The following is a 27,194-nucleotide window of genomic DNA, read 5'->3' as shown; positions in this document are numbered from 1 at the left end:
TGTGTGTGTGTGTGTGTGTGTGCGCATGTGTGTGACCTCTCACATGGCGAGGATTACACATTTGCCCTTTGAACCCACCACATTCAGGTCATAAATGGGACCACTAACAATGCTTCAACCTTCCTAACTTTGTTCAGATGTCCTAATGTCATTACTATGCACATAGCACACACCATGGCTAGTCAACATACCCTCATTGGATTACTCCTATTTCTATCGGTGGATTGGACTTTATCTGTCATTCCAGGTAAACAACTGTTTTATTTGCTTGGTATATGTTTACCAATTAAGCAATTAATTTATGGTATTCTTACGTTATCTGAAATGAATTGGTTATAAGACTATTCATACATGTTGACAAATGGTGAATTAGAAATATTTTTTAACAAGAGACACCTGTCTTTAGACAGTATCAGCAGTCATTTCAAAAGGTACATAACATCTACTCATCAGGATGATGGACAGACTTATCTTTTTTATTATTTTAGGAGTAACAACTATCATGTGTGACACAAAGTGTGACAGTAAATGATAGGGACTAACATAAATAAACGTAATGAAATATGGCATGTATCACACATCACATATACAGTTGAAGTCTGAAGTTTACATACATCTTAGCCAAATACATTTAAATTCAGTTTTTCACAATTCCTAGCATTTAATCCTAGTAAAAATTCCCTGACTTAGGTCAATTAGGATCACCACTTTATTTTAAGAATATGAAATGTCAGAATAATATTAGAGAGAATGATTTATTTCAGCTTTTATTTATTTCATCACATTCCCAGTGGGTCAGGAGTTTACATATTATTATTAGACCCTGCTGGTCATCTATGAACATTTGAACATCTTGGCCATGTTCTCCCTCCGGCACAGCCAGAAGAGGACTGGCCACCCCTCATAGCCTGGTTCCTCTCTAGGTTTCTTTTCTTCCTAGGTTCTTCCTAGGTTCTGGCCTATCTAGGAAGTTTTTCCTAGCCTCCGTGCTTCTACACCTGCATTGCTTGCTGTTTTGGGTTTTAGGCTGGGTTTCTGTTCAGCACTTTGTGACATCAGCTGATGTAGGAAGGGCTTTATAAAAACGTTTGATTGTATTTGATTGACATACACTCAATTAGTATTTGGTAGCATTGCCTTTAAATTGTTCAACTTGGTTCAAACGTTTCGGGTAGCCTTCCACAAGCTTCCCACAATAAGTTGGGTGAATTTTGCCCATTCCTCCTGACAGAGCTGGTGTAACTGAGTCAGGTTTGTAGGCCTCCTTGCTCGCACACACTTTTTCAGTTCTGCCCACACATTTTCTATAGGATTGAGGTCAGGGCTTTGTGATGGCCACTCCAATACCTTGACTTTGTTGTCCTTAAGCCATTTTGCCACAACTTTGGAAGCATGCTTGGGGTCATTGTCTATTTGGAAGACCCACTTGCGACCAAGCTTTAACTCCCTGACAGATGTCTTGAGATGTTGCTTCAGTATTTCCACATCATTTTTCTTCCTCGTGATGCCATCTATTTCATGAAGTGCACCAGTCCCTCCTGCAGCAAAACACCCCACAACATGATGATGCCACCTCCGTGCTTCACGGTTTGGATGGTGTTCTTCGGCTTGCAAGCGTCCCCCTTTTTCCTCCAAACATAAAGGATGGTCATTATGGCCAAACAGTTCTATTTTTGTTTTATCAGACCAGAGGACATTTCTCCAAAAAGCACGATCTTTGTCCCCGTGTGCAGTTGCAAACCGTAGTCTGGCTTTTTTATGGTGGTTTTGGAGCAGTGGCTTCTTCCTTGCTGAGCGGCCTTTCAGGTTATGTCGATAAAGGACGTGTTTTACTGTGGATATAGATACTTTTTTACCTGTTTGCTCCAGCTACTTCACAAGGTCCTTTGTTGTTGTTCTGGGATTGATTCGCACTTTTCGCACCAAAGTACGTTCATCTCTAGGAGATCTCTAATGCGTCTCCTTCATGAGCGGTATGACGGCTGCGTGGTCCCATGGTGTTTATTATTGCGTACTATTGTTTGTACAGATGAACATGGTACCTTCAGGCATTTGGAAATTGCTCCCAAGGATGACCCAGACTGGTGGAGGTCTACAATTTTGTTTTCTGAGGTCTTGGCTGATTTATTTAGATTTTCCCATGATGTCAAGCAAAGAGGCACTGAGTTTGAAGATAGGCCTTGAAATACATCCACAGATACACCTCCAATTGATTCAAATGATGTCAATTAGCCTATCAGAAGCTTCTAAAGCCATGACATCATTTTCTGGAATTTTCCAAGCTGTTTAAAGGCACAGTCAACTTAGTGTATGTAAACTTCTGACCCACTGGAACTGTGATACAGTGAATTATAAGTGAAATAATCTGTCTGTAAACAATTGTTGGAAAAATGACTTGTGTCATGCACAAAGTAGATGTCCTAACCGACTTGCTAAAACTATAGTTTGTTAACAAGAAATTTGTGGAGTGGTTGAAAAACTAGTTTTAATGACTCCAACCTAAGTTTATGTAAACTTCTGACTTCAACTGTATCTATTTAAGAGAGATATGGCATCTCGCAGTTTTGCTGATGTACCGCGCATAGTATGAAGGTACTTCTTTGAAGAATGCAATACATTTCTACTCTTTCTGTCTTGTAACTGTATGTTAAAGTTGTGTCACTCTGAATTAGCAATGGGGAGCCAATTATATGGAGAGATGCTTTAATGCAAAGCAGCATAAAGTCTAGTGAAAGGTAGCCTACCGGTAAGAGAGGTGAGCCGGAAACCGGTGGTTTGCTGGTTCCAAATCCTAGATGCCATTGCCTGCTGTTGTGCCCTTGAGCAAGGCACTTAACCCCCCACAACAATAGCCCACCCTGCTCCTCTCCAAAAACCTGTTTATCTATGCACAGTACCAGTCAAAAGTTTAGACACACCTATTCACCTACTCAGGGGTTTTCTTTATTTGTACTATTTTCTACAGACATCAAAACTATGAAATAATACATATGGAATTAAGAAGTAACCAAAAAAGTGTTAAATAAATCAAAATATATTTTATATTTGAGATTCTTCAAAGCAGCCACCCGTTGCCTTGATGACAGCTTTGCACACTCTTTGCATTCCCTCATCCAGCTTCACATGGAATGCTTTTCCAACAGAATTTAAGGAGTTCCCACATACGCTGAGCACTTGGCATCTTTTCGTTCACTCTGTGGTCCAACTCATCCAAAACCATCTCAATTGCGTTGAAGTCGGGTGATTGTGGAGGCCAGGTCATCTGATGCAGCACTCCATCACTCTCCTTCTTGGTCAAATAGCCCTTACACAGCTGGGAGGTGTGTTGGGTGATTGTCCTGTTGAAAAACAAATGATAGTCCCACTAAGCGCAAACCAGATGGGATGGTATATCGCTGCAGAATGCTGTGGGAGCCATGCTGGTTAAGTGTTCCTTGAATTCTAAATAAATCACTGACAATGTCAGCAGCAAAGCACCATCACACCTCCTCCTCCATGCTTCACAGTGGGAACCACACATGCTGATATCTACTCTGCCTCTCACAAAGACACGGCAGTTGGAACCAAAAATCTAAAAATTGTACTCATCAGACCAAAAGGACAGATTTTCACCGGTCTAATGTCCATTGCGCGTGTTTCTTGGCCCAAGCAAGTCTCTTCTTCTTATTAGTGTACCTTAGTAGGGGTTTCGTTAAAGCAATTTCACCATGACGGCCTGATTCACGCAGTCTCTAACCAGTTAATGTTGAGATGTGTCTGTTACTTGAACTCTGTGAAGCATTTATTTGGGCTGCAATTTCTGAGGCTGGTAACTCTAATGAACTTATACTCTGCAGCAGAGGTAACTCTGGATCTTCCTTTCCTGTGGCGGTCCTCATGAGAACCAGTTCCATCATAACGCTTGATGGTTTTTGCGACTGCACTTGAAGAAACTTTCAAAGTTCTTGAAATTGACTGACCTTCATGTCTTCAATTAATGATGGATTGTCATTTCTCTTTGCTTATTTGAGCTGTTCTTGCCATAATATGGACTTGGTCATTTAACAAATAGGGCTATCTTCTGTATACCACCCCTACCTTGTCACAACACAACTGATTGGCTCAAACGCATTAAGGAAAGAAATTCCACAAATTAACATAAGACACACATGTTAATTGAAATGCATTCCAGGTGACAACATCATGAAGCTGGTTGAGTGAATACCAAGAGTGTGCAAAGCTGTCATCAAGGCAAAATGTGGCTACTTTGAAGAATCTCAAATATGAAATATATTTAGATTTATTTTTTAAATGTTGGTTACTACATGATTCCATATTTGTTATTTCATAGTTTTGATGTCTTCACTATTATTCTACAATGTAGAAAATAGCAACAACAAAAAATTAAAACCCCTGGAATGATTCGGTGTGTCCAAACTTTTCACTGGTACTACATGTGTCTAAAATTTTGGTTGGACCTTGTAGGCAATTGACCAATAAAGTGATCTTAAACACCAATTATATCTGACCTAAACAGAAATCACAACCATTGGAAACCTCCAACCCTGATATTTCCAGAACCAAAGTCTCTGAGCTATTGGAACTACATGGATTATGTAATGAATAAAAACAAACGTAACAAAATGTTGATGCTCTTCCTTAGAGAATGAGAAGCACCCCAGCTACTGGAACAACAAGGGGAAGCAGGCCCTCCACAAAGCTCTGGATATGAAGCCAAATGTCCGCCGGGCTAAGAACTCCATTCTGTTCCTGGGAGATGGTGAGTGAGATGGGGCTAAGTGTTGGCATGATTTCCACTATAGACAGGACGAAGGGAGGGGGGACATGTCCCCCCCACACTTAAAAATGTGTATATTTATGTGATTTAAAGGGTAACATTTGAATTCATGGAAGCTAGAGCCCAATAAAATAAAACTAGCTTTGAATGGCAAAACATTTTCAGACAGACCTGTTATGTTGTCCCCCCATGTGCAATCAATTTTACACCCTTGGGGCCAGGGATAGGTTATAGAATGGGCAAAATACTTGGAGGGGAATACGCTTTTCTGAATGATGTATGCTGTATGCATGTGTCAAAACACAGGTTCTACCAATACCAGGCCACCACAGACAGTTTTAAAAGGCAATTTGCTTGTAAGACTTGGAAAGGTTACAAACATTCAAAAACACAAGACAACTTATTCCCAAGATGAAGTCCATGCTGCTGCCTGGAGGACAGAGCCGAACAATGAGTGCTACAATGCACAACGCCTCCTATGGACCAGATAAGGGATGGTACATTTCCTGGACTGACTGCGTGTTTCTGAGAGAATGCTCCCGCCAGACCCCTTGCTCTGTTCTTTCCCCCCGACCACTGATCTGTTCTTTCCCGCTGACGCCTGCTACGTTCTTCCCTTCCCCTGACCCCTGCTCTTCTCTTTCCCCCTGACCCCTGCTCTGTTTGACCCCTGCTCTGTTTGACGCCTGAATCCTGCTCTGTTCTTAATTGCTCTGTTCTTAATTGTTCGGCTCTGTCCTCCAGGCAGCAGCATGGTTTAGTTGCAGTTGTTTGGCTCTGTCCTCCAGGCAGCAGCATGGTTTAGTTGCAGTTGTTCGGCTCTGTCCTCCAGGCAGCAGCATGGCTCGGTTGCTGGTGAGGTGAACAGTATATCCACCGCTACCAGTAGATTGTTCATCCAGCAAGGGTCAGGGGGGAGAACAGAGCAGGGGTCAGGGGGGAGAACAGAGCAGGGGTCGGGGTCGAAGAGGGGGGGGCAGAGCAGGGGTCAGGGGGGAGAACAGAGCAGGGGTACGGGGTAAAACTGAGCAGGGGTCAGGGTGAAAGAACAGCAAGGGTCAGGGGGGAAGAACAGCAGGGGTCAGGGGGGAAGAACAACAGGGGTCAGGGGGAAGAACGTAGCAGGGTCGGGGGGACAGAGCAGGGGTTAGGAGCAGAAAAATAGCAAGGGTCAGGGGGGAAAGAACAGAGCAGGGGTCGGTGGTCAAAGAGAGCATGGTTCGGGGGGGAAAGAACAGCAGAGATCAGGGGTCAAACAGATCAGCGGTCAGGGGGGAAAGAATAGAGCAGGGGTCAGGGGTCAAACAGAGCAGGGCTCAGTGGTCAAACAGAGAAGGGGTGAGAGGGTAAAGAACAGAGCAGGATTCAGGCGTCAAACAGAGCAGGGGTCAGAGCAGGGCTCTGTCCTCCAGGAAGCAGCATGGCTTGGTTGCAAATATTTAGTGATATTACCTATGATAGCAGAGCTCCGAGGCGTTTTATAGACATTTGTGTCATTTAGAAGACGCTCTTATCCTGAGAAACTTACAGGAGAATTAGGGTTTAAGTGCCTTGCTCAAGGGCACATCGACAGATTTTTTTACCTAGTCAGCTTGGCCCTTAATCACTAGGCTACCTGCCACCAACTGTGAATATAATGCAGGGGTGTCAAACTCATTCCATGTCGGTTTTTGGTTTTCCATTCAATAAAGAGCTAGACAAACATGTGAGGGAGACCTTAATACATCCATCAAGGGTGGAGCGAAAACCCGCAGACACTTGACACATGATATAATAAGGCACGAGGGGTTGTGGTATATGGCCAATACACCATAGCTAAGGGCTGTTCTTAGAGCAGTAAAAATACATGTTTTGTCATGCCCGTGGTATACAGTCTGATATACCACAGCTGTCAGCCAGTCAGCATTCAGTGCTGGAACCACCCAGTTTATAATGCATTATGAAGCAGTCATTAAAGCATATATTACAAGCAGGATGAGGATGGAAAGGATGAAATTATCTCTGTGTACAAACAATAAACTTAAACGATTGAAATGTAAAACATAGTGAGAGTTAATAATGACCCTTATCATAAATAAATCATAAATAAACAATTTAGCAAAATATAGCAGCTTTCATCTCGTTGAAAACTGACTAACTCAGTTGGTTGGATTGATAGTTCAGCTATTTCATGATGATGATGATCTTATTAATAATATTGTTGGATAACTTTACATCACCTGCTCTTGAATGGCATGTTCATGACATATAGGGCAGATGAGCAACAGGTATGATCAAGTAGGCCAGCGGCATATCAATGTATTATTATTTAAAAATAATAAGAATATTTATTTATGTTTTATTTCACCTTTATTTAACCAGGTAGGCCAGTTGAAAACAAGTTCTCAACTATTAATTCTAGTCAGTCTATCATTGTTTTATGATATCCTGTCTTTTGTTTGATAAACCTAAGGAGTAGCTGGCTGGTACATAATCTAGCAGACAATCTAATCTGGAGCAATTTAGAGAAGCGAGTACAAACTGTACTGGTCCCCCGGTGGGATTTGAACCCACGACCCAGGTGATGAAAGCACCATGCTCTACCAACTGAGCGACACATGACCTTGCATTTGGCCTCACTTGAAGAGTGTTCACTTTAAGGTGAAGGAGAAATCCAATAGCGACATAGCATCCCATTGCACCAGACATGCTCAATCAAGCACCGGTAAAGTATTTGATAGAAAACTAACCCAGATCTGAAAACCAAAAGATTCCCATTTAGTTTCAATCAAAGTAATGAAAAAACCTATAGCTCTCTCTCAAATCACAAGGTTGACATTTTATCAAGTTAAACTCATTGCAGTGAGAACTAATTTAAGGTTGGGACAGGCTTCCCAGCATACTAGCTGTTCCTGGAATCCATGACTTCATTTAACTCTGAATAAGTAGAATAAGGGCTTAGTTACCAACATTTCACACTATCCCTTTAATAGATAACAAGCAGTATGCAGCCACAATATACTGTAAATGTTCACCGAGCTGGATTCAACACCTACATCACCCACATTCAATGTTAGATCTGATAATTTGTAGTCACCCATCAATGTTAGAGTTGATAATCTGTAGTCATCCATCAATGTTAGAGTTGATAATCTGTAGTCACCCATCAATGTTAGAGTTGATAATCTGTAGTCACCCATCAATGTTAGAGCTGATAATCTGTAGTCACCCATCAATATTAGAGTTGATAATCTGTAGTCACCCATCAATGTTAGAGTTGATAATCTGTAGTCACCCATCAATGTTAGAGCTGATAATCTGTAGTCACCCATCAATGTTAGAGTTGATAATCTGTAGTCACCCATCAATGTTAGAGTTGATAATCTGTAGTCATCCATCAATGTTAGAGCTGATATTCTGTAGTCATCCATCAATGTTAGATCTGATAATCTGTAGTCACCCATCAATGTTAGAGCTGATATTCTGTAGTCACCCATCAATGTTAGAGTTGATAATCTGTAGTCATCCATCAATGTTAGAGCTGATATTCTGTAGTCACCCATCAATGTTAGAGCTGATATACTGTAGCTCATTGAACCATGCAATCATTATCAGGTCTTGCGGCAAGGCAGTGGTTGGACTGAAAGTTATAAATTGTATTAGTCATACAGTACCAGTCAAAAGTTTTAGAACACCTACTCATTCAAGGGTTTTTCTTTATTTTTACTATTTTCTACATTGTAGAATAATAGTGAAGACATCAAAACTATGAAATAACACATATGGAATCATATAGTAACCAAAAAGGTGTTAAACAAATAAAAATATATTTTATATTTGAGATGCTTCAAATAGCCACCCTTTGCCTTGATGACAGCTTTGCACACTCTTGGCATTCTCTCAACCAGTTTCACCTGCAATGATTTTCAAACAGTCTTGAAGGAGTTCCCACATATGCTGAGCACTTGTTGGCTGCTTTTCCTTCACTCTGCGGTCTGACTCATCCCAAACCCATCTCAATTTGGTTGAAGTCGGGGGATTGTGGAGGCCAGGTCTTCTGTGACAGCCTGGGCAGCACCATTGAGGGGTTGATTTCTCCATTCTAAAAGAATCCATTTCTTCTTCTACTACTTTAAGTGTATTGGCAGTTCATAAATAATGTGATAAGAGGCGTACTACCACCTACTGGGCTGCAGTAGGTATAAAGCCAAGTTTGGTGATTTACTGTGTGGTGGCTAATTTCTGCATTACCAAATGAGGAGAGTTACAAACTTCATACACCAGTCAGAGTTATACTTAAACTACATCTTTAATAATAAGAGCTTTACAAAAGCACTTTGACTTTCAATGATGTGCTATCTCTAATGAACCATTGAAAGTGACAACAGAAAAGTATAAAGATCTTTTATAGCCAAGATGCACCCCTCTCAAAGTACATGACGAACCACAGATGCATAGAATGGGTCACAAGGTTAAGTTTTGTATGAAAGATATCTATAAAACATAGCAGACAGCAACTGCTGTGTCAACAGTTTTCATTATATAGGCCAGTCCTCCTACTCCAAACTGGAACCGTCTCTCCCTGGTACGGTATAGAACAGAACCATTAGCTCATGTTATCTGGAATGCTCTTTAGGCATTATTACCCAAAGACATCGTAAATCTCCTCTGTCAGTGCTATCTCATAGAGGCCCATCCTCAGTAAGACACACACACATATGTAGACAAAGTTCCATTCTATCCTCTTCCCGTTCTGATATTCTGCATAACACCAGGGACATGTGAAAGACAAGCCTGACCTCGGCCCTCTCTGGGCTCCAAGTGACTGAGCTCCAGCTGAGGGAAGAAGTCAGGCTTCCAACACCAGAGTCCAAAGGGATACATTCTGATTCATCCGCCACAACTGTCACCTGGAGTTATGGAATGTTTGCTCATGAGTATAATTCATTCCTTGGCTGACCTGTTGACTAAGTACCGGTACCCCTTGTATATAGCCTTGTTATTGTTATTTTATAGTGTTACTTTTTTTTTAATTTTTTATTTAAACTTTGTAAGTATTTTCTTACCTCTATTTCTTGAACTGCATTGGTGGTTAAGGGCTTGTAAGTAAGCATTTCACAGTCAGGTCTACACCTGTTGTGTTCAGCACATGTGACAAATAACATTTGATTTATCTTCCAACCAGCACAGGGCATTTTTTATTGAACCTTTATCTAAAAAGGGAAGTCAATTAAGAACAAATTCTTATTTACAATGACAGCCTTCTGGGGAAGAGTGCCTTGTTCAGGGGCAAACTACAGATTATTTTCCTTGTCAGCTCAGGGGAATCAATCCAGCAACCTTTTAGTTACTGGCCCAACACTCTAACCACTAGACTACCTGCTGCCCCAGGAGGAGCTGTAAAAACGTTATCTGTCAATTCAGGTGAAGTTGGCTTAAGGTTGTGTGTCTTTCAGGAGAAGCTGTAAAAACGTTATCTGTCAATTCAGGTGAAGTTGTCAAAAGGTTGTGTCCTCCACCAATGTCCATGCAGGTATGGGCATCCCCACAGTGACTGCAGCGAGGATCCTCAAAGGGCAGATGAATGGAGGGAACGGAGAGGAGTTTAGTCTGGCAATGGACACCTTCCCACACTTAGCCCTGTCTAAGGTCTGTCCAGTCTCCTCTCATGAACCCAATATCATTTGAACCTCATCATCATTTTTTTACATTTTGATGTCAGATATTTCAAATATGTATTATGCTCACTACTTTGAACAGGCCTACTGTTGTAAAGATGTGAAGTTAACCCACCTGATGGCCTTTATGATTTCAGGATACTAGTAATAGCATTATACTACTATTATTATGATAGTGTTTATACCGGGGGGGGGTCCATTCCACTGTAATATAATCCATTCAGGAAATAAATTACTAATAATAAAATAATTCTTAATTTCTCAGTTAAATTAATGGAGAACTGATCCCTGGTATAACGGAGACATGTAAATTAAGATGTTTCACTGGTTTGCAACAAATCTGTGTGTGTGTGTGTGTGTGTGTGTGTGTGTGTGTGTGTGTGTGTGTGTGTGTGTGTGTGTGTGTGTGTGTGTGTGTGTGTGTATTTGACCCTGAAGACGTACAACGTGGACCAGCAGATGCCCGATAGTGCTGGCACGGCCACGGCCTACCTGTGTGGTGTGAAAGCCAACTATGGAACCCTGGGTCTCAGTGCCTCAGCTCTCCGCTACAACTGCAACAGCACTTTCGGAAACGAGGTGGAATCTGTCCTTCACCGCGCCAAGATGGCAGGTACGGGGGTTAAATGGAAGGTAGGGGGTTAAATAGGGTCCTTGTCTGAATAGTCTACTGCAGGGTTTCCCTAACTCAGTCCTGAGGCCCCCACTGAGCCCCCCCTAGCAATACACACAGGGTTGGGTAGATTACTTTCTAAATGTAATCCATTACAGTTACTAGTTACCTGTCCAAAATTGTAATTAAGTAACGTAATTTTTGGATTAACCCAAACTCGTAATAACGTAATCTGATTACATTCCGTTACTTTTAGATTACTTTCCCCTTAAGAGGCGTTAGAGGAAGACCAAAAATTTATGTTACCAATTGAACGACATCTATTGCAGGATAAATCAACGTTAAAATTTACTCAAATTTGACTTAATGGGTTGGTTATGTAGGCTTCTTCTAACCCATCACTTTCTACTACATATAATAATTTCGACTACATTTTTTTTAAATGGATTTAGCAACTACAGATTGCCCCTTTAAGTCTATCAAAAGTGTGTGAGTTTGATCATGTGCCCATTAGTCATTTGGATATTTATTTTTTATCATCATGAATTAGATTGAGCAATAAAAGCCCCACTTTTATTCCATAGGCTGGGATCCGCACTATGCAGCTGTTGAAAGAGCGCATTTTTCACTGACTGTCCACTGGTTTCAAAAACAATGATTGATAGGCAGTTTAAACTTCTTGAATTAAACCATTATTGGGTTCAAATACACATTTAGATTTGTGAACAGCCATCCACAACAACCACAATCCGTAAGGCGCAAATACCTAAATGAGAGAGCAACAGTGTGATTCACATCAATGCACTATGTAGATATCAATAATAAGTGATATCCGTGTCGCTGTAGACTACACCACAACTATCATCCTTACGTCCAAGCGTTTATTTAAACAGTATAATCCTTGGATGACTACAGCAGTCGCACCATTGGAAGACATCACTTGGACTGTAGCCTACAAAAGCCTATTCCTGCTCTTTCCCCCCGATCCATCAAACACAGTTGTTGTGTCATCATAGTGATCTCTGACTTGTGGTCAGACTCGCTCAGGTGGAACAAACTTAAACTTGCACCTTTTTTCAATGCTGATTTGAATGTGTCAAAGATTTTTTTTCTTGCAAACATCCTTTCTGAATTTAAAAGTCATCCTCAAAGTAATTATCTAGTTTTTCAAAAGTATCTGTAATCTGAGTACAATATTTTTGCTTGTAACGTAACAGATTACAGTTACCAGTTTTTTTGTAATCCCTTACATGTAATCTGCTACTCCCCAACCCTGACTACACAGCGGATTCAAAAAATCAAAGTTTGACGATGAGTTGGTTATTTGAATCAGCTGTGTACAGTAGTGCTAGGTCAAGAATCAAAACGTGCACCCAGGGGGGGCCCCAGGACCTAGTTTGGGAAACCCTGATCTAGTGGAATAGATTCCTCCTTTCGTCTCCTTTTTTTCAGATCTAAAAGGGATTGTACTGGAGATGGACCTTTGGTGAAAATCCATCCAGAGCTTTCATTAAATTAGGGGTCATCAGTGGTCATCTGTGGTCATCAGTGAAAAAAAAGGAAAGGAGACTATTTTTAAGTGTATTGAGACACTACCCGGGACTATTTTTAACCTCTACGGGAGTCGTGTCCCCCACGGGAGCTAACGTGTGCAAATGTGATTAGCATGGATACACGTGTCTTATATGGGCAGAAAGCTTCAATTATTGTTTATCAAACTGCACTGTCCAATTTACAGTAGCTATTACAGTGAAATAATACCATGCTATTGTTTGAGGAGAGTGCACAATTATGAACTTGAAATGTATTAATAAACCAGTTAGGCACATTTGGGCAGACTTGATAAAACATTTTTAACAGTAATGCAATGGTTCATTTGATCAGTCTAAAACTTTGCACATACACTGCTGCCATCTAGTGGCCAAAATCAAAATTGCGCCTAAGCTGCAATATCACATTATGGACTTTCTCTTGCATTTCAAAGATGATATAAAAAAATAAAAACGCATGCTTTTTCTTTGTATTATCTTTTACCAGATCTAATGTGTTATATTCTCCTACATTAATTTCCCATTTCCACAAACTTCAAAGTGTTTCCTTTTAAATGGTATCAAGAATATGCATATCCTTGCTTCAGGTCCTGAGCTACAGGCAGTTTGATTTGGGTATGTTATTTAAGGTGAAAATTGAAAAAAAGGGTCCGATCCGCCACCTGTCAAAGGGGAAATATCACATTGGTATTTTCAGAGTTAGAGTAGTTAGCTAGATATTGAGACGGTTTAGAGACCATAGAAAAACATCAGTAGGTTAGAAAATATAAACGAGTGTTTCTTATTGAACAAGTTGGACATTCCCTCAGTTTCCCTCAGTTTCACTCAGTTTCTCTCCCGTTGGTGCCTTATGAACATGAGCCTATGGTTTTGAATCGTTTCAGGGAAGTCGGTGGGCATCGTCTCCACCGCCCGTGTCCAGCATGCCTCTCCTGGAGCCGCCTACTCCCACACAGCCAACCGAGGCTGGTACGCCGACTCTGACATGAACGCCGCAGACATCGCAGCAGGATGCCGTGATATCGCCTACCAGCTGGTCCACAACACTGACATCAATGTAAGACCCCAGAGGTGGCCATCTTAGATAATAGACAAGATGGCTGACTTTCAAGGATATTGAGCACCATAATGGGTATTATCTTATGTGAATGAAACATTTTGAATGTGCATTGTTTACATTGTAAGACATATCAGTTGAGTCAGTTAACTCATCCAGCAAGATAATTCAAAATAGCATACAACATTACATTTAAAAAAGTAATTCCACACTTTCCAAGCTTTTTTGGAATGTAGCATTTTGAAACATTAAATTAGCCTGCTCTCAAAATGTTTTCCTGGTGGAACCAGCCCGATTGCTGCATTCACCATTCTATTATCCTGGTGGAACCAGCCCAATCACTGCATCCACCATTCTGTTATCCTGGTGGAACCAGCCCAATCGCTGCATCCACCATTCTATTATCCTGGTGGAACCAGCCCAATCGCTGCATCCACCATTCTATTATCCTGGTGGAACCAGCCCAATCACTGCATCCACCATTCGGTTATCCTGGTGGAACCAGCCCAGTCACTGCATCCACCATTCTATTATCCTGGTGGAACCAGCCCAATCACTGCATCCACCATTCTATTATCCTGGTGGAACCAGCCCAATCACTTCATCCACCATTCTGTTATTCTGGTGGAACCAGCCCAATCACTGCATCCACCATTCTGTTATCCTGGTGGAACCAGCCCAATCACTCCATCCACCATTCTGTTATCCTGGTGGAACCAGCCCAATCGCTGCATCCACCATTCTATTATCCTGGTGGAACCAGCCCAATCGCTGCATCCACCATTCTATTATCCTGGTGGAACCAGCCCAATCACTGCATCCACCATTCGGTTATCCTGGTGGAACCAGCCCAGTCACTGCATCCACCATTCTATTATCCTGGTGGAACCAGCCCAATCACTGCATCCACCATTCTATTATCCTGGTGGAACCAGCCCAATCACTTCATCCACCATTCTGTTATTCTGGTGGAACCAGCCCAATCACTGCATCCACCATTCTGTTATCCTGGTGGAACCAGCCCAATCACTCCATCCACCATTCTGTTATTCTGGTGGAACCAGCCCAATCGCTGCATCCCCCATTCTATTTCACTTTACTTATCAGTCTGGGCTTATCCCGCATTCGCGTGCTAGTTGGAACTATGAAACTCAAATTGATAATAAACACTGAGGGGATTGAATAATTGTCGCGGGGTGCCCGGTGGGAGGAGATTTGTGTTTCCCCGTGGGAGGAGTTTGGAGTTACCCCGCCCGGTGGGAGGATTCTGCGGTGCCCCGGTGGGAGGAGTTTGGCGTTTCCCCGGTAGGAGCCGTTTGGAATTGCCCCGGTGGGAGGAGTTTGGTGTTGCCCTGGTGGAAGGAGTTTGGTGTTGCCCTGGTGGAAGGAGTTGGGTGTTGCCCTGGTGGAAGGAGTTTGGTGTTGCCCTGGTGGAAGGAGTTTGGTGTTGCCCTGGTGGAAGGAGTTTGGTGTTACCCTGGTGGAAGGAGTTTGGTGTTGCCCTGGTGGAAGGAGTTTGGTGTTGCCCTGGTGGAAGGAGTTTGGTGTTGCCCTGGTGGAAGGAGTTGGGTGTTGCCCTGGTGGAAGGAGTTTGGTGTTGCCCTGGTGGAAGGAGTTTGGTGTTGCCCTGGTGGAAGGAGTTTGGTGTTGCCCTGGTGGAAGGAGTTTGGTGTTACCCTGGTGGAAGGAGTTTGGTGTTGCCCTGGTGGAAGGAGTTTGGTGTTGCCCTGGTGGAAGGAGTTGGGTGTTGCCCTGGTGGAAGGAGTTTGGTGTTGCCCTGGTGGAAGGAGTTTGGTGTTGCCCTGGTGGAAGGAGTTTGGTGTTACCCTGGTGGAAGGAGTTTGGTGTTGCCCTGGTGGAAGGAGTTTGGTGTTGCCCTGGTGGAAGGAGTTTGGTGTTGCCCTGGTGGAAGGAGTTGGGTGTTGCCCTGGTGGAAGGAGTTTGGTGTTGCCCTGGTGGAAGGAGTTTGGTGTTGCCCTGGTGGAAGGAGTTTGGTGTTGCCCTGGTGGAAGGAGTTTGGTGTTACCCTGGTGGAAGGAGTTTGGTGTTGCCCTGGTGGAAGGAGTTTGGTGTTGCCCTGGTGGAAGGAGTTTGGTGTTGCCCTGGTGGAAGGAGTTTGGTGTTGCCCTGGTGGAAGGATTTTGGTGTTGCCCTGGTGGAAGGAGTTTGGTGTTGCCCTGGTGGAAGGAGTTTTCACCGGAATTGATTTTGGAACTAGGCTGCCTCCCGGGCCTGAGCCAGGTGCCCTGCTCTGGCCGACAACAACGTCGGCTCAAAACTAAAGTGGCATAGGATAAACACATGGAGTAATGAGTAGGATTCTGTGTTCACATGCTAAAGGAATGGCGTTGGATAAACACGCTTTATCTGCCTTTATTTGACTTCCCAGTAACAACTAGTTTGAAAATTCAAACATTTATTTTATGGAAAAGAGATTTCTGAATGATGCATCATGCTGCCTTGTTGACAACATGACCGAACGGCGCGGTTTACTGTTCCATTTGAACAGGGTGCTCCTCCCTCAACACTTTGGTCTGTTCACGTCACGGGCCATAGACCGGTGCACCACGTTTCAGCTTTATCAAACTCCCTCACTGTGCTTTGAATTAAGCCTTCCCCTGATTGGTTGAAAGTAACCCAATTGCTGACAAGTTGATTGTCAGTGAAGTGAGCGATCAGACTGCTTCCACCAGGCTACCAAAATGTATCCCACAGCATGAACATTGATCCATACATGGAAACCAACCAGCATCTACTGTCCATTAACCTCCATGTGTGCTGTGACAGGTCATTCTTGGTGGAGGACGAAAATATATGTTTTCCAAGGAGACACAGGACCCAGAGTACCCATCATACAAAGGCGTCCGTAACGACAAGTTTGACCTCACCGCAGTGTGGCTTAATAACAAACAGGTAAACATGGCTGCAGACACTAAACCTTCACTACAATTGTATCAATGACTCATTCACAGCAATATGGTAATGCTGGGCTGGAGGTGTTATACCAGCTAAGACAACCTTGGCAATTGGTGACCCTTGTGTTATTGGTATCTGTAGGCTGAACTAAAAAAAAAGTCTGAATCTGGACAATAAGTCACAATGAGATCAGACAACTTCCACTTTCCTGCTTATTCATCATTTCTCAACCCTTTTCAATAAACCCTTACCTGTACCTCTGCTTTATAGAATGCAAAGTATGTGTGGAACAAAGATGAATTTGACAAAGTGAATCCTGAAAAAACAGACTATCTGATGGGTAAGAATCTACGTACATCTCGCTCTGCTAGAAAAGAACACTGAGCTTTTAGTAGTCAATAATTATTATTTTAAATGTATATATTTTTTTATTTAGGTGGTAGATCAGCTTATATTAGATTGTAGCTTCCATCAATGTAATTGTCTGCATCACTTCCAATCCCCCATTTTTATTTGCAAATATATATACAGTTGAAGTCGGAAGTTTACATACACCTTAGCCAAATACAATTAAACTCAGTTTTTCACAATTCCTGACATTTAATCCTAGTAAAAATTCCCTGTGTTAGGTCAGTTAGGATCACCACTTTATTTTAAGAATGTGAAATGTCAGAATAATAGTAGAGAGAATGATTTATTTCAGCTTTTATTTCTTTCAACACATTCCCAGTGGGTCAGATGTTTACATACAGTCAATTAGTATTTGGTAGCATTGCGTTTCAATTGTTTAACTTGGGTCAAACATTTCAGGTAGCCTTCCACAAGTTTCCCACAATAAGTTGGGTGAATTTTGGCCCATTCCTCCTGACAGAGCTGGTGTAACTGAGTCAGGTTTGTAGGCCTCCTTGCTCACACACGCTTTTTCAGTTCTGCCCACACATTTTCCATAGGATTGAGGTCAGTGCTTTGTGATGGCCACTCCAATACATTGACTTTGTCTTTAAGCCATTGTGTTACAGCTTTGGAAGTATTCTTGGGGTCATTGTCCATTTGGAAGACACATTTGCGACCAAGCTTTAACTTCCTGACTGATGTCTTGAGATGTTGCTTCAATATATCCACATAATTTTCTTTCCTCATGATGCCATCTATTTTGTGAAGTGCACCAGTCCCTCCTGCAGCAAAGCACCCCTACAACAGGATGCTGCCACCTCCGTGCTTCACGGTTGGGATGGTGTTCTTCGGCTTCCAAGCTTCCCCCTTTTTCCTCCAAACACAACGATGGTCATTATTGCCAAACAGTTCTATTTTTGTTTCATCAGACCAGAGGACATTTCTCCCCAAAAAATTGTTTTACTCTGGATATAGATACTTTTGTACCTGGTTCCTACGACATCTACACAAGGTCCTTTGCTGTTGTTCTGGGATTGACTTGCACTTTTTGCACCAAATCAGAAATCAGCCAAGACCTCAGAAAAAAATTGTAGACCTCCACAAGTCTAGTTCATTCTTGGAAGCAATTTCCAAATACCTGAAAGTACCACGTTCATCTGTACAAACAATAGTACGCAAGTATAAACACCATGGGACCACGCGGCGTCATACCGCTCAGGAAGGAGATCAGTTCTGTCTCCTAGAGATGAATGTACTTTGGTGCAAAAAGTGCAAATCAATCCCAGAACAACAGCAAAGGACCTTGTGAAGATGCTGGAGCAAACAGGTACAAAAGTATCTATATCCACAGTAAAACAAGTCCTATATCCACATAACCTGAAAGGCCGCTCAGCAAGGAAGAACCCACTGCTGCAAAACCGCCATAAAAAAGCCAGACTACGGTTTGCAACTGCACATTGGGACAAAGATCGTACTTTTTGGAGAAATGTCCTCTGGTCTGATGAAACAAAAATAGAACTGTTTGGCCATAATGACCATGTTTGGAAAAGGGGGAGGAAAAAGGGGGAGGCTTGCAAGCTGAAGAACACCATCCCAACCGTGAAGCACGGGGGTGGCAGCATCATGTTGTGGGGGTGCTTTGCTGCAGGAAAGATTGGTGCACTTCACAAAATAGATGGCATCATGAGGAAAGAAAATTATGTGGATATATTGAAGCAACATCTCAAGACATCAGTCAGGAAGTTAAAGCTTGGTCGCAAATGTGTCTTCCAAATGGACAATGACCCCAAGCCTACTTCCGAAGTTGTGGCAAAATGGCTTAAGCACAACAAGGGCAAGGTATTGGAGTGGCCATCACAAGCCCTGACCTCAATCCCATAGAAAATTTGTGGGCAGAACTGAAAAAGCGTGTGTGAGCAAGGAGGCCTACCAACCTGACTCAGTTACACCAGCTCTGTCAGGAGGAATGGGCCAAAATTCATCCAACTTATTGTGGGAAACTTGTGGAAGACTACCCAAAACGTTTGACCCAAGTTAAACAATTGAAAGGCAATGCTACCAAATACTAATTGAGTGTATGTAAAATTCTGACCCACTGGGAATGTGATGAAAGAAATAAAAGCTAAAATAATTTTCTCTACTATTATTCTGACATTTCACATTCTTAAAATAAAGTGGTGATCCTAACTGACCTTAGACAGTGAATTTTTACTGGGATTAAATGTCAGGAATTGTGAAAAAAATGTGTTTAAATGTATTTGGCTAAGGTGTATGTAAACTTCCGACTTCAACTGTTAAAATGCTTTATAGTCAATATTACTGAATGCTTCTATTCTGCATTCTATTCACCCACATCCAATAACAATGAATTGGCCATTTTACCTGGGGATTTTTACCTGTGTTTTTTCTAATCCAGGTCTGTTTGAGCCAAGTGACTGCCGCTATGAGATAGAGCGTGACCATACCATGGACCCTTCCCTCACGGAGATGGTGGACAAAGCCATCAAGATCCTCCGCAGGAACCCCAAAGGATTCTACCTCTTTGTGGAAGATGAGTATTAATACTCCCCTGGATGACCTTGGGCAACAGCATCCCCAAATTATGATGTCCTGTGTAAGAGAACCTAGGCCAGGATAATGAAATTAGGTGGACGTGAGATTTTCAGTGTAAACTAATGCAGTTGACAGTAGTTGGGGAGTGTATTGCATGTGAGTAATTGTCGATGAAATCATGCCTAAACAGGGTACTTAACTCAAGCCCTGTGAATCAATGACTGTCAAGTATGTCATTCCATTTTAGTGCTTACATTTTGTTGACAATTGGTACATAGTGTTCCTTCTTACAGTGACATCATCTCTTCAATATGGAGTACAGTTTTGACAGTGACATCATCTCTCCTAGATGGAGTACAGTTTTGACAGTGACATCATCTCTCCTAGACGGAGTACAGTTTTGACAGTGACATCATCTCTCCTAGACGGAGTACAGTTTTGACAGTGACATCATCTCTCCTAGACGGAGTACAGTTTTGACAGTGACATCATCTCTCCTAGACGGAGTACAGTTTTGACAGTGACATCATCTCTCCTAGACGGCGTACAGTTTTGACAGTGACATCATCTCTCCTAGACGGAGTACAGTTTTGACAGTGACATCATCTCTCCTAGACGGAGTACAGTTTTGACAGTGACATCATCTCTCCTAGATGGAGTACAGTTTTGACAGCCTATAACATCTATTTAAAGCTGCTGCGAGTGAGGGGACTAATAAAGATATTTAATAAAGATCATATTGTATTAACAATTGCTGGGGGGGTTTTTCACTTCAAGGGGGAGAATTGATCACGGTCACCACGGCAGCGGGGCCAAATTTGCCCTGACGGAGGCGGTGGAGTTTGACAATGCCATCGAGCGGGCGGCAGAACTGACCAGTGAGCTGGACACTCTGTCTGTGGTCACTGCTGACCACTCCCACGTCTTCTCCTTTGGAGGGAACTCCGACAGAGGGAACCCCGTCTTAGGTAGGCTACATCATGAAGTCCATAGGTAGGCCTATGGTTGCAAATCTACCGGTAATTTGCCAAAGTAAACATATTAAACACCAATGGTATTCACTAAGTTGATGGTTTATATTTAGGATATTGTTTTACAGCTTTGTCATAATTTCTTTTATTTTAAAATCATCTTATTTGATTATTTGCCATTGAAAAGTATTCATACCCCTTGACTTTTTCCACATTTTGTTACATTACAGCCTTATTTTTAAATTGATTAAATGAAAAAAATGTCTTCAGCAATCTACACACAATACCCTATAATGACAAAACGAAAACAAGTTTTTAGAAATGTTTGCAAATGTATTAAAAATAAAAAATTATAAATACTTTATTGACATAATTATTCAGACCCTTTGCTAGGAGACTCGAAATTGAGCTCATGTGCATCCTGTTTCCATTGATCATCCTTGAGAAATTTCTACAACTTGATTGGAGTCCACCTGTGGTAAATTAAATTGATTAGACATGACTTGGAAAGGCACAAACATGTCCATATAAGGTCCCATAGTTAACAGTGCAGTTCAGAGCAAAAACCAAGCTATGAGGTCGACTGAATTGTCAGTGGAGCTCTGAGACAGGATTGTGTCAAGTCACAGATCTGGGGAAGGGTACAAAAAAATGTCTGCAGGCTTGAATGTCCTCAAGAACACAGTGGCCTCCATCCTTCTTAAATGGAAGAAGTTTGGAACCACCAAGACTCTTCCTAGAACTGGCCACCCGGCTAAACTGAGCAGAAGGGCTTTGGTCAGGGAGGTGACCAAGAACCCGATGGTCACTCTGACAGAGCTTAAAAGTTCCTCTGTGGAGATGGGAGAACCTTCCAGATGGACACCAATTTCTGCAGCACTCCACCAATCAGGCCTTTATGGTAGCGTGGCCAGACGGAAGCCACTCCTCAGTAAAAGGCACATGACAGCCCACTTGGAGTTTGCCAATGGCACCTAAAGACTCTCAGACCATGAGAAACAAGATTCTCTGATCTGATGAAACCAACATTGAACTCTTTGGCCTGAATGCCAAGCGACATGTCTGAAAGAAGCCTGGCACCAAGCCTACGGTGAAACATGGTGGTGGCAGCATCATGCTGTGCCAAGAGTGTGCAAAGCTTTCATCAAGGCAAAGGTTGGCTACTTTGAAGAATCTCAAATAGAAAAAATATTTTGATTTGTTTAACACTTTTGTTGGTTACTACATGATTCCATATGTGTTATTTCGTAGTTTTGATGTCTTCACTATTATTCTACAATGTAGAAAATAGTAAAAATAAAGAAAAACCCTGGAATGAGTAGGTGTCCAACATTTTGACTGACACTGTTCATAAATGTGATATTATTTTTTACATTTGCAAAAATTTCTAAAAACGTATTTTTGCTTTGTCATCATGGGGTATTGTGTGCAGCTTGACGAGGGGAAAAAGGATTTAATACATTTTAGAATAAGGCTGTAACGTAACAAAATGTGGAAAAAGTCAAGGGGTCTGAATACTTCCCTGTAGCTCAGTTGGTAGAGCATGGTGTTTGCAACGCCAGGGTTGTGGGTTCGATTCCCACGGGGGGGCAGCAAAAAAAATGTATGAAATTGTATGAAATGTATGCATTCACTACTGTAAGTCGCTCTGGATAAGAGCGTCTGCTAAATGACTAAAATGTAAATGTAAATACTTTCTGAATGCACTGTATATTACATGTGATGAGGCCACGCAGGGGCACCCGAGTGGACACTATTATATTTTACAGCTCCCGAGTGGCGCAGGGGTCAAAGGCACTGCATCTTAGTGCTAGAGGCGCCACTACAGACCCTGGTTCGATCCCGGGCTGTATCACAACTGGCCGTGATCGGGAGTCCTATAGTGCAGCGCATAATTGACCCAGCGTCGTCCGGGTTAGGGTTAGGGTTTGGCCGGGGTAGATCGCCATTGTAAAAAAAGATAATTGCAGACACATTTTGATAATCTGAAGTACCCAAAAAAAAGACCACTAGATGTCATGTTATAAAATAAAATTTAAATAAACTTGAAAATGGGATGGAACCTAAATTATTTTCCAATTGTTTCGTTCTGAACTGAACCATTTCTTTTCTGTTCCTTTATACTGCAAAATAAAGTTCTGAACCGGTTTGTACCCCCCCAAACTACCGGCTTATACATATAGTCTACAAAACATTAGGAACATTAGGAACACCTGCTCTTTACATGATATAGACTGATCAGGTGAATCCAGGTGAAAGCTATGATCCCTTATTGATGTCACTTGTTAAATCCACTTCAATCAGTGTAGATGAAGGGGAGGAGACACCTTAAATGGATTTTCAAGCCTTGAGACAATTGAGGCATGGATTGTGTGCCATTCAGAGGGGTAACGTGCTAAACAAAATATTTAAGTGCCTTTGAATGGGTTGTGGTAGTAGGTGTCAGGCACACCGGTTTGAGTGTGAAAAGAACTACAACGCTGCTGGGTTTCACAGTTTTCTGTGTGAATCAAGAATGGTCCACCACCCAAAGGACATCCAGCCAACTTGACACAACTGTGGGAAGCATAGGAGTCAACATGGGCCAGCATCCCTGTGGAACGCTTTCAACACCTTGCAGAGTCCATGCCCTGATGAATTGAAGCTGTTCTGAGGGCAACTCAATATTAGGAAGGTGTTCTTAATGTTTTGTACACTCAGTGGCTAGTTCCTTTGTTCCGTTTTAAACCTCTGAAACCAACTTATTTTAAATTACTTCACCAATCAGTGCTGATAGAGCAGCTTGTTATGGAAAGTGCAAGCTATAGTTGTTTACATGTGCGATGGACAGACAGATTGAAATTTTGCTGGTCAGAAGAGAAAGTGAGCGAGGGTGAGGCTAGGCTTGAAGCGCTGGGCATCTTGTTATGTTATTCATTATCTTTGAATGTCTTTGAACTTCCTAGAGTTTGCTTAACGTTGGACCAGAGCGAGCGAGCGAGCGAGCGAGCTAGCTAGATAACAAGTTTGTGTGTCCAGAGTGGCACCAGAATAAAAACACGTCTTACCTTTTTGTGGTTAATAAATCCAATGTGAAACGTAATAACTATAGTATAATGTAATCCAAAATATCTCCCTAATTTCTGAATCACGCTTGTAACGTCAGTATGCTACAGCCTATGCTTCGGAGGGGGAGGGGCTACAGTAACCTAGGCTTTGGAGGGGGAGGGGCTACAGTAACCTAGGCTTTGGAGGGGGAGGGGCTACAGTAACCTAGGCTTTGGAGGGGGAGGGGCTACAGTAACCTAGGATTCGGAGGGGGAGGGCCTACAGTAACCTAGGCTTCAGCGGGGGAGGGGCAGGTAGCCTAGACACGTGCACACACTGACAAAGATTTTCAGCTGGAAGACAGATACTGGAATAAGTTTCTGAGTGACAGAGTAAGTGGTTTGCATAGGCGCTTTGTTGCGTTTTTTTGTGGGACTGGAAAAAATGCCTAGAAAGTAAAATAACTTTAACCGGTTCCCATACCTTTTAAAATAACGGTTATTTTCTGGAACAGTATGGATCACTTTCGTTCCAGGTTCTGATTTCGCTCTTTTACTGTTTTCGGTTTTGTTCCCGGAACCGGTTCAAACCCCTGCTTGAGAGCTACTAAAATGTTGGTAGTTTACAGGTAAACTTAGGACGTTTCCAGTAATATATGCACTCTTTGCATCCCTAGGTAGGCCACATCATACATGGTCCATCAAATATGGCCAAAAAATGCAGTGTATAGATCAGGCCCCCTATTCCATTTGCTTTAATGGTATTTTTGGGGGCTAAACATAGGGGTTTATATAATTATGTGGTCAAGGGGGCTGTTATGTGTATTTGAGCAAGCTTAGCATTAGACTGACAAAATCTAATGTCATGCTGGTATGCATTGTGTCTTGAAGGTCTGTCCCGTAACTTGGCTGACGATAATAAGCGCTTTACCACCACACTCTATGGAAATGGCCCAGGATACAAGTTAGTCAATGGATCTCGTGCAGATGTGAACGCAACGGAAGCAGGTACGTTTTACTTTTGAGCAATGCATCATAATAAGGAAGTCTAAATTTGACAATGTGTAGAGGAAAATTACAGCAAAATAAGATAATCTTGTCTGATCAAATGGAAAACTGGTGTTGGCAAAAAAATTAGGGGGGGGGGCAGTAAATTTATGAAGAAATTTGCATTTAAAATAAAATGTTAAAAATACAGCCTTTGAAAAAAATATCTTCTACTTTCAGTTTATTGAGAAGTCATTCAAAATATAATTAAAACGTTAGTTTATTTCCCGAATTGACTGTCTTCAATTCAAATTGACCCCTACCCTGACATCAGTTAATGAAGATTAAAATAGTTTCAATGCGTTTATCATGCAGATAATCGTAGGAAATTAACATCAAAATGAAAGCCAATGATTGTATTTGTTTATTAATTATCCTCCCCTCTTTTCAAAACTCCTAAAAGGCCTACAGTTTCCAAATTGCATGACAGTATGTATATTTCCTCTCTCCTAACTCTGGTGCTCCTTCTCACCTCCAGATCACAAAGATTACAAGCAGCAGTCAGCTGTACCTCTGGACTCTGAGACCCACGGCTCAGAGGATGTGGCCATCTTTGCCAAGGGCCCCATGGCCCACCTCTTCCACGGGGTCCAGGAGCAGAGCTACATCGCCCACGTCATGGCCTACACAGCCTGCATTGAGCCCTACACAGACTGCTTCATCCCAGACCTAGAGCCAGAGCCTGGCCACGCAGGAGCCACCAACCCCAGCCTCATAGTGCTGCTGATGGGCGTCATACCTGCCCTCCTTTCCCTCTTCTCTGTCTGATGGGCCTCATACCTGCCCTCCTCTCCCTCTGATGGGCCTCATACCTGCCCTCCTCACCTCTACCTGATGGGCCTCATACCTGCCCTCCTCTCCTCTACCTGATGGGCCTCATACCTGCCCTCCTCTACCTGATGGGCCTCATACCTTCCCTCCTCTCCCTCTGATGGGCCTCATACCTGCCCTCCTCTCCTCTACCTGATGGGCCTCATACCTGCCCTCCTCTCCCTCTGATGGGCCTCATACCTGCCCTCCTCTCCCTCTTCTCTGTCTGATGGGCCTCATACCTGCCCCCCTCTACCTGATGGGCCTCATACCTTCCCTCCTCTCCCTCTGATGGGCCTCATACCTGCCCTCCTCTCCACTACCTGATGGGCCTCATACCTGCCCTCCTCTCCTCTACCTGATGGGCCTCATACCTGCCCTCCTCTCTGTCTGATGAGCCTCATACCTGCCCTCCTATCTGTCTGGTGGACCTCATACCTGCCCTCCTCTCCTCTACCTGATGGGTCTCATACCTGCCCTCCACTCCGATGGGCCTCATACCTGTCCTCCACTCCGATGGGCCTCATACCTGCCCTCCACTCCTCTGATGGGCCTCATACCTGTCCTCCTCTCTCTCTGATGGGCCTCATACCTGCCCTCCTCTACCTGATGGGCCTCATACCTGCCCTCCTCTCCCTCCGATGGGCCTCATACCTGCCCTCCACTCCTCTGTCTGATGGGCCTCATACCTGCCCTCCTCACTCCGATGGGCCTCATACCTGCCCTCATCTACCTGATGGGCCTCACACCTGCCCTCCTCCCTCTGATGGGCCTCATACCTGCCCTCCTCTCCTCCCTCTGATGGACCTCATACCTGCCCTCATCTACCTGATGGGCCTCATACCTGCCCTCCTCTCCTCTGTCTGATGGTCCTCATACCTGCCCTGATCTACCTGATGGGCCTCATACCTGCCCTCCTCTCCTCCCTCTGATGGACCTCATACCTGCCCTCATCTACCTGATGGACCTCATATCTGCCCTGATCTACCTGATGGGCCTCATACCTGCCCTCCTCTCCTCTGTCTGATGGTCCTCATACCTCTACCAACTGACCTACACGGGACCAATAGCTACACCTGGATAGCACTTCTGTCCTGCAATATTGATATACCTTATTTGTTGGCATTGCTAATGTTCAATCAAGATATGGGTAATCATGTTCAACCCATGTTTGTTATTAAGGTATGGATAGCTATGTTTGCTATTGAGGTATGGGTAGTTATGTTTGTTATTTAGGAAAGGGAAAGGGGTATGGATAGTAATGTTTGTTATTTAGGAAAGGGAAAGGGGTATGGATAGTAATGTTTGTTATTTAGGAAAGGGAAAGGGGTATGGATAGTAATGTTTGTTATTTAGGAAAGGGGTATGGATAGTAATGTTTGTTATTTAGGAAAGGGAAAGGGGTATGATAGTAATGGCGTTGTGTATTCTGAGCTCATCTACAGTTTATTAACCTCCATAAATATCCAAATGTACTTGCAATTAGTCTAATTCATTTAAAATAAAATGACATTTTTAGTAGGAAACAATTATTCTTTAAGAAGTTAATGCTTGTTAACCATTTTATTGTCAAAGTTAGTAACATGACTATTGGAAGGAAAATATAAACTGATATGGCTTTTGTCAGTAAATCTACTATGAAACGCAATACTGTGGACAATAAATGAAATCCTGTTTTAAAAATTAACATTTTGGAATATAGAATGAAAAGTTTTAAATACATGTAGCCAGGTATTTCTTTAGAGTAGATTATGTGCTGATTGATTATTGAAAAAGGACGGGATGAAACAGGCTTTCCCAAACTCAGTCCTAGGGAACCCAAGT

The 27,194-nt window shown here is 42.7% G+C and overlaps 1 protein-coding gene across 1 annotated transcript; it reads left to right on the top strand.

The window, feature by feature from the left end:
* The first annotated feature begins 36 nt into the window (after positions 1-36).
* alpi.2 (alkaline phosphatase, intestinal, tandem duplicate 2) lies at positions 37-27,057 on the top strand. The gene is made up of 11 exons (XM_014149861.2): positions 37-247; positions 4,643-4,759; positions 10,290-10,405; positions 10,873-11,047; positions 13,482-13,654; positions 16,442-16,567; positions 16,841-16,910; positions 19,380-19,514; positions 20,293-20,484; positions 24,405-24,521; positions 25,039-27,057. Exons 1-11 carry the CDS (start codon positions 157-159, stop codon positions 25,326-25,328), a joined length of 1,602 nt encoding a protein of 533 aa, XP_014005336.2. The 5' UTR covers positions 37-156; the 3' UTR covers positions 25,329-27,057.
* The last annotated feature ends 137 nt before the right edge of the window (positions 27,058-27,194 follow it).

Source organism: Salmo salar, chromosome ssa16, assembly GCF_905237065.1.
Source record: "Salmo salar chromosome ssa16, Ssal_v3.1, whole genome shotgun sequence".
NCBI lineage: Eukaryota > Metazoa > Chordata > Actinopteri > Salmoniformes > Salmonidae > Salmo > Salmo salar.
Note: the sequence above shows the minus strand (reverse complement) of the source record. Positions and strands in the feature narration are given on the sequence as shown.

Excerpts from the sequence above, each read along its gene's own strand:
- alpi.2 (XM_014149861.2), top strand. The coding sequence starts at position 157 with ATGCACATAGCACACACCATGGCTAGTCAACATACCCTCATTGGATTA. Across the intron at positions 16,568-16,840 it reads TGTGGCTTAATAACAAACAG|AATGCAAAGTATGTGTGGAA; the intron begins GTAAACATGGCT and ends TCTGCTTTATAG. Across the intron at positions 24,522-25,038 it reads TGTGAACGCAACGGAAGCAG|ATCACAAAGATTACAAGCAG; the intron begins GTACGTTTTACT and ends TCTCACCTCCAG.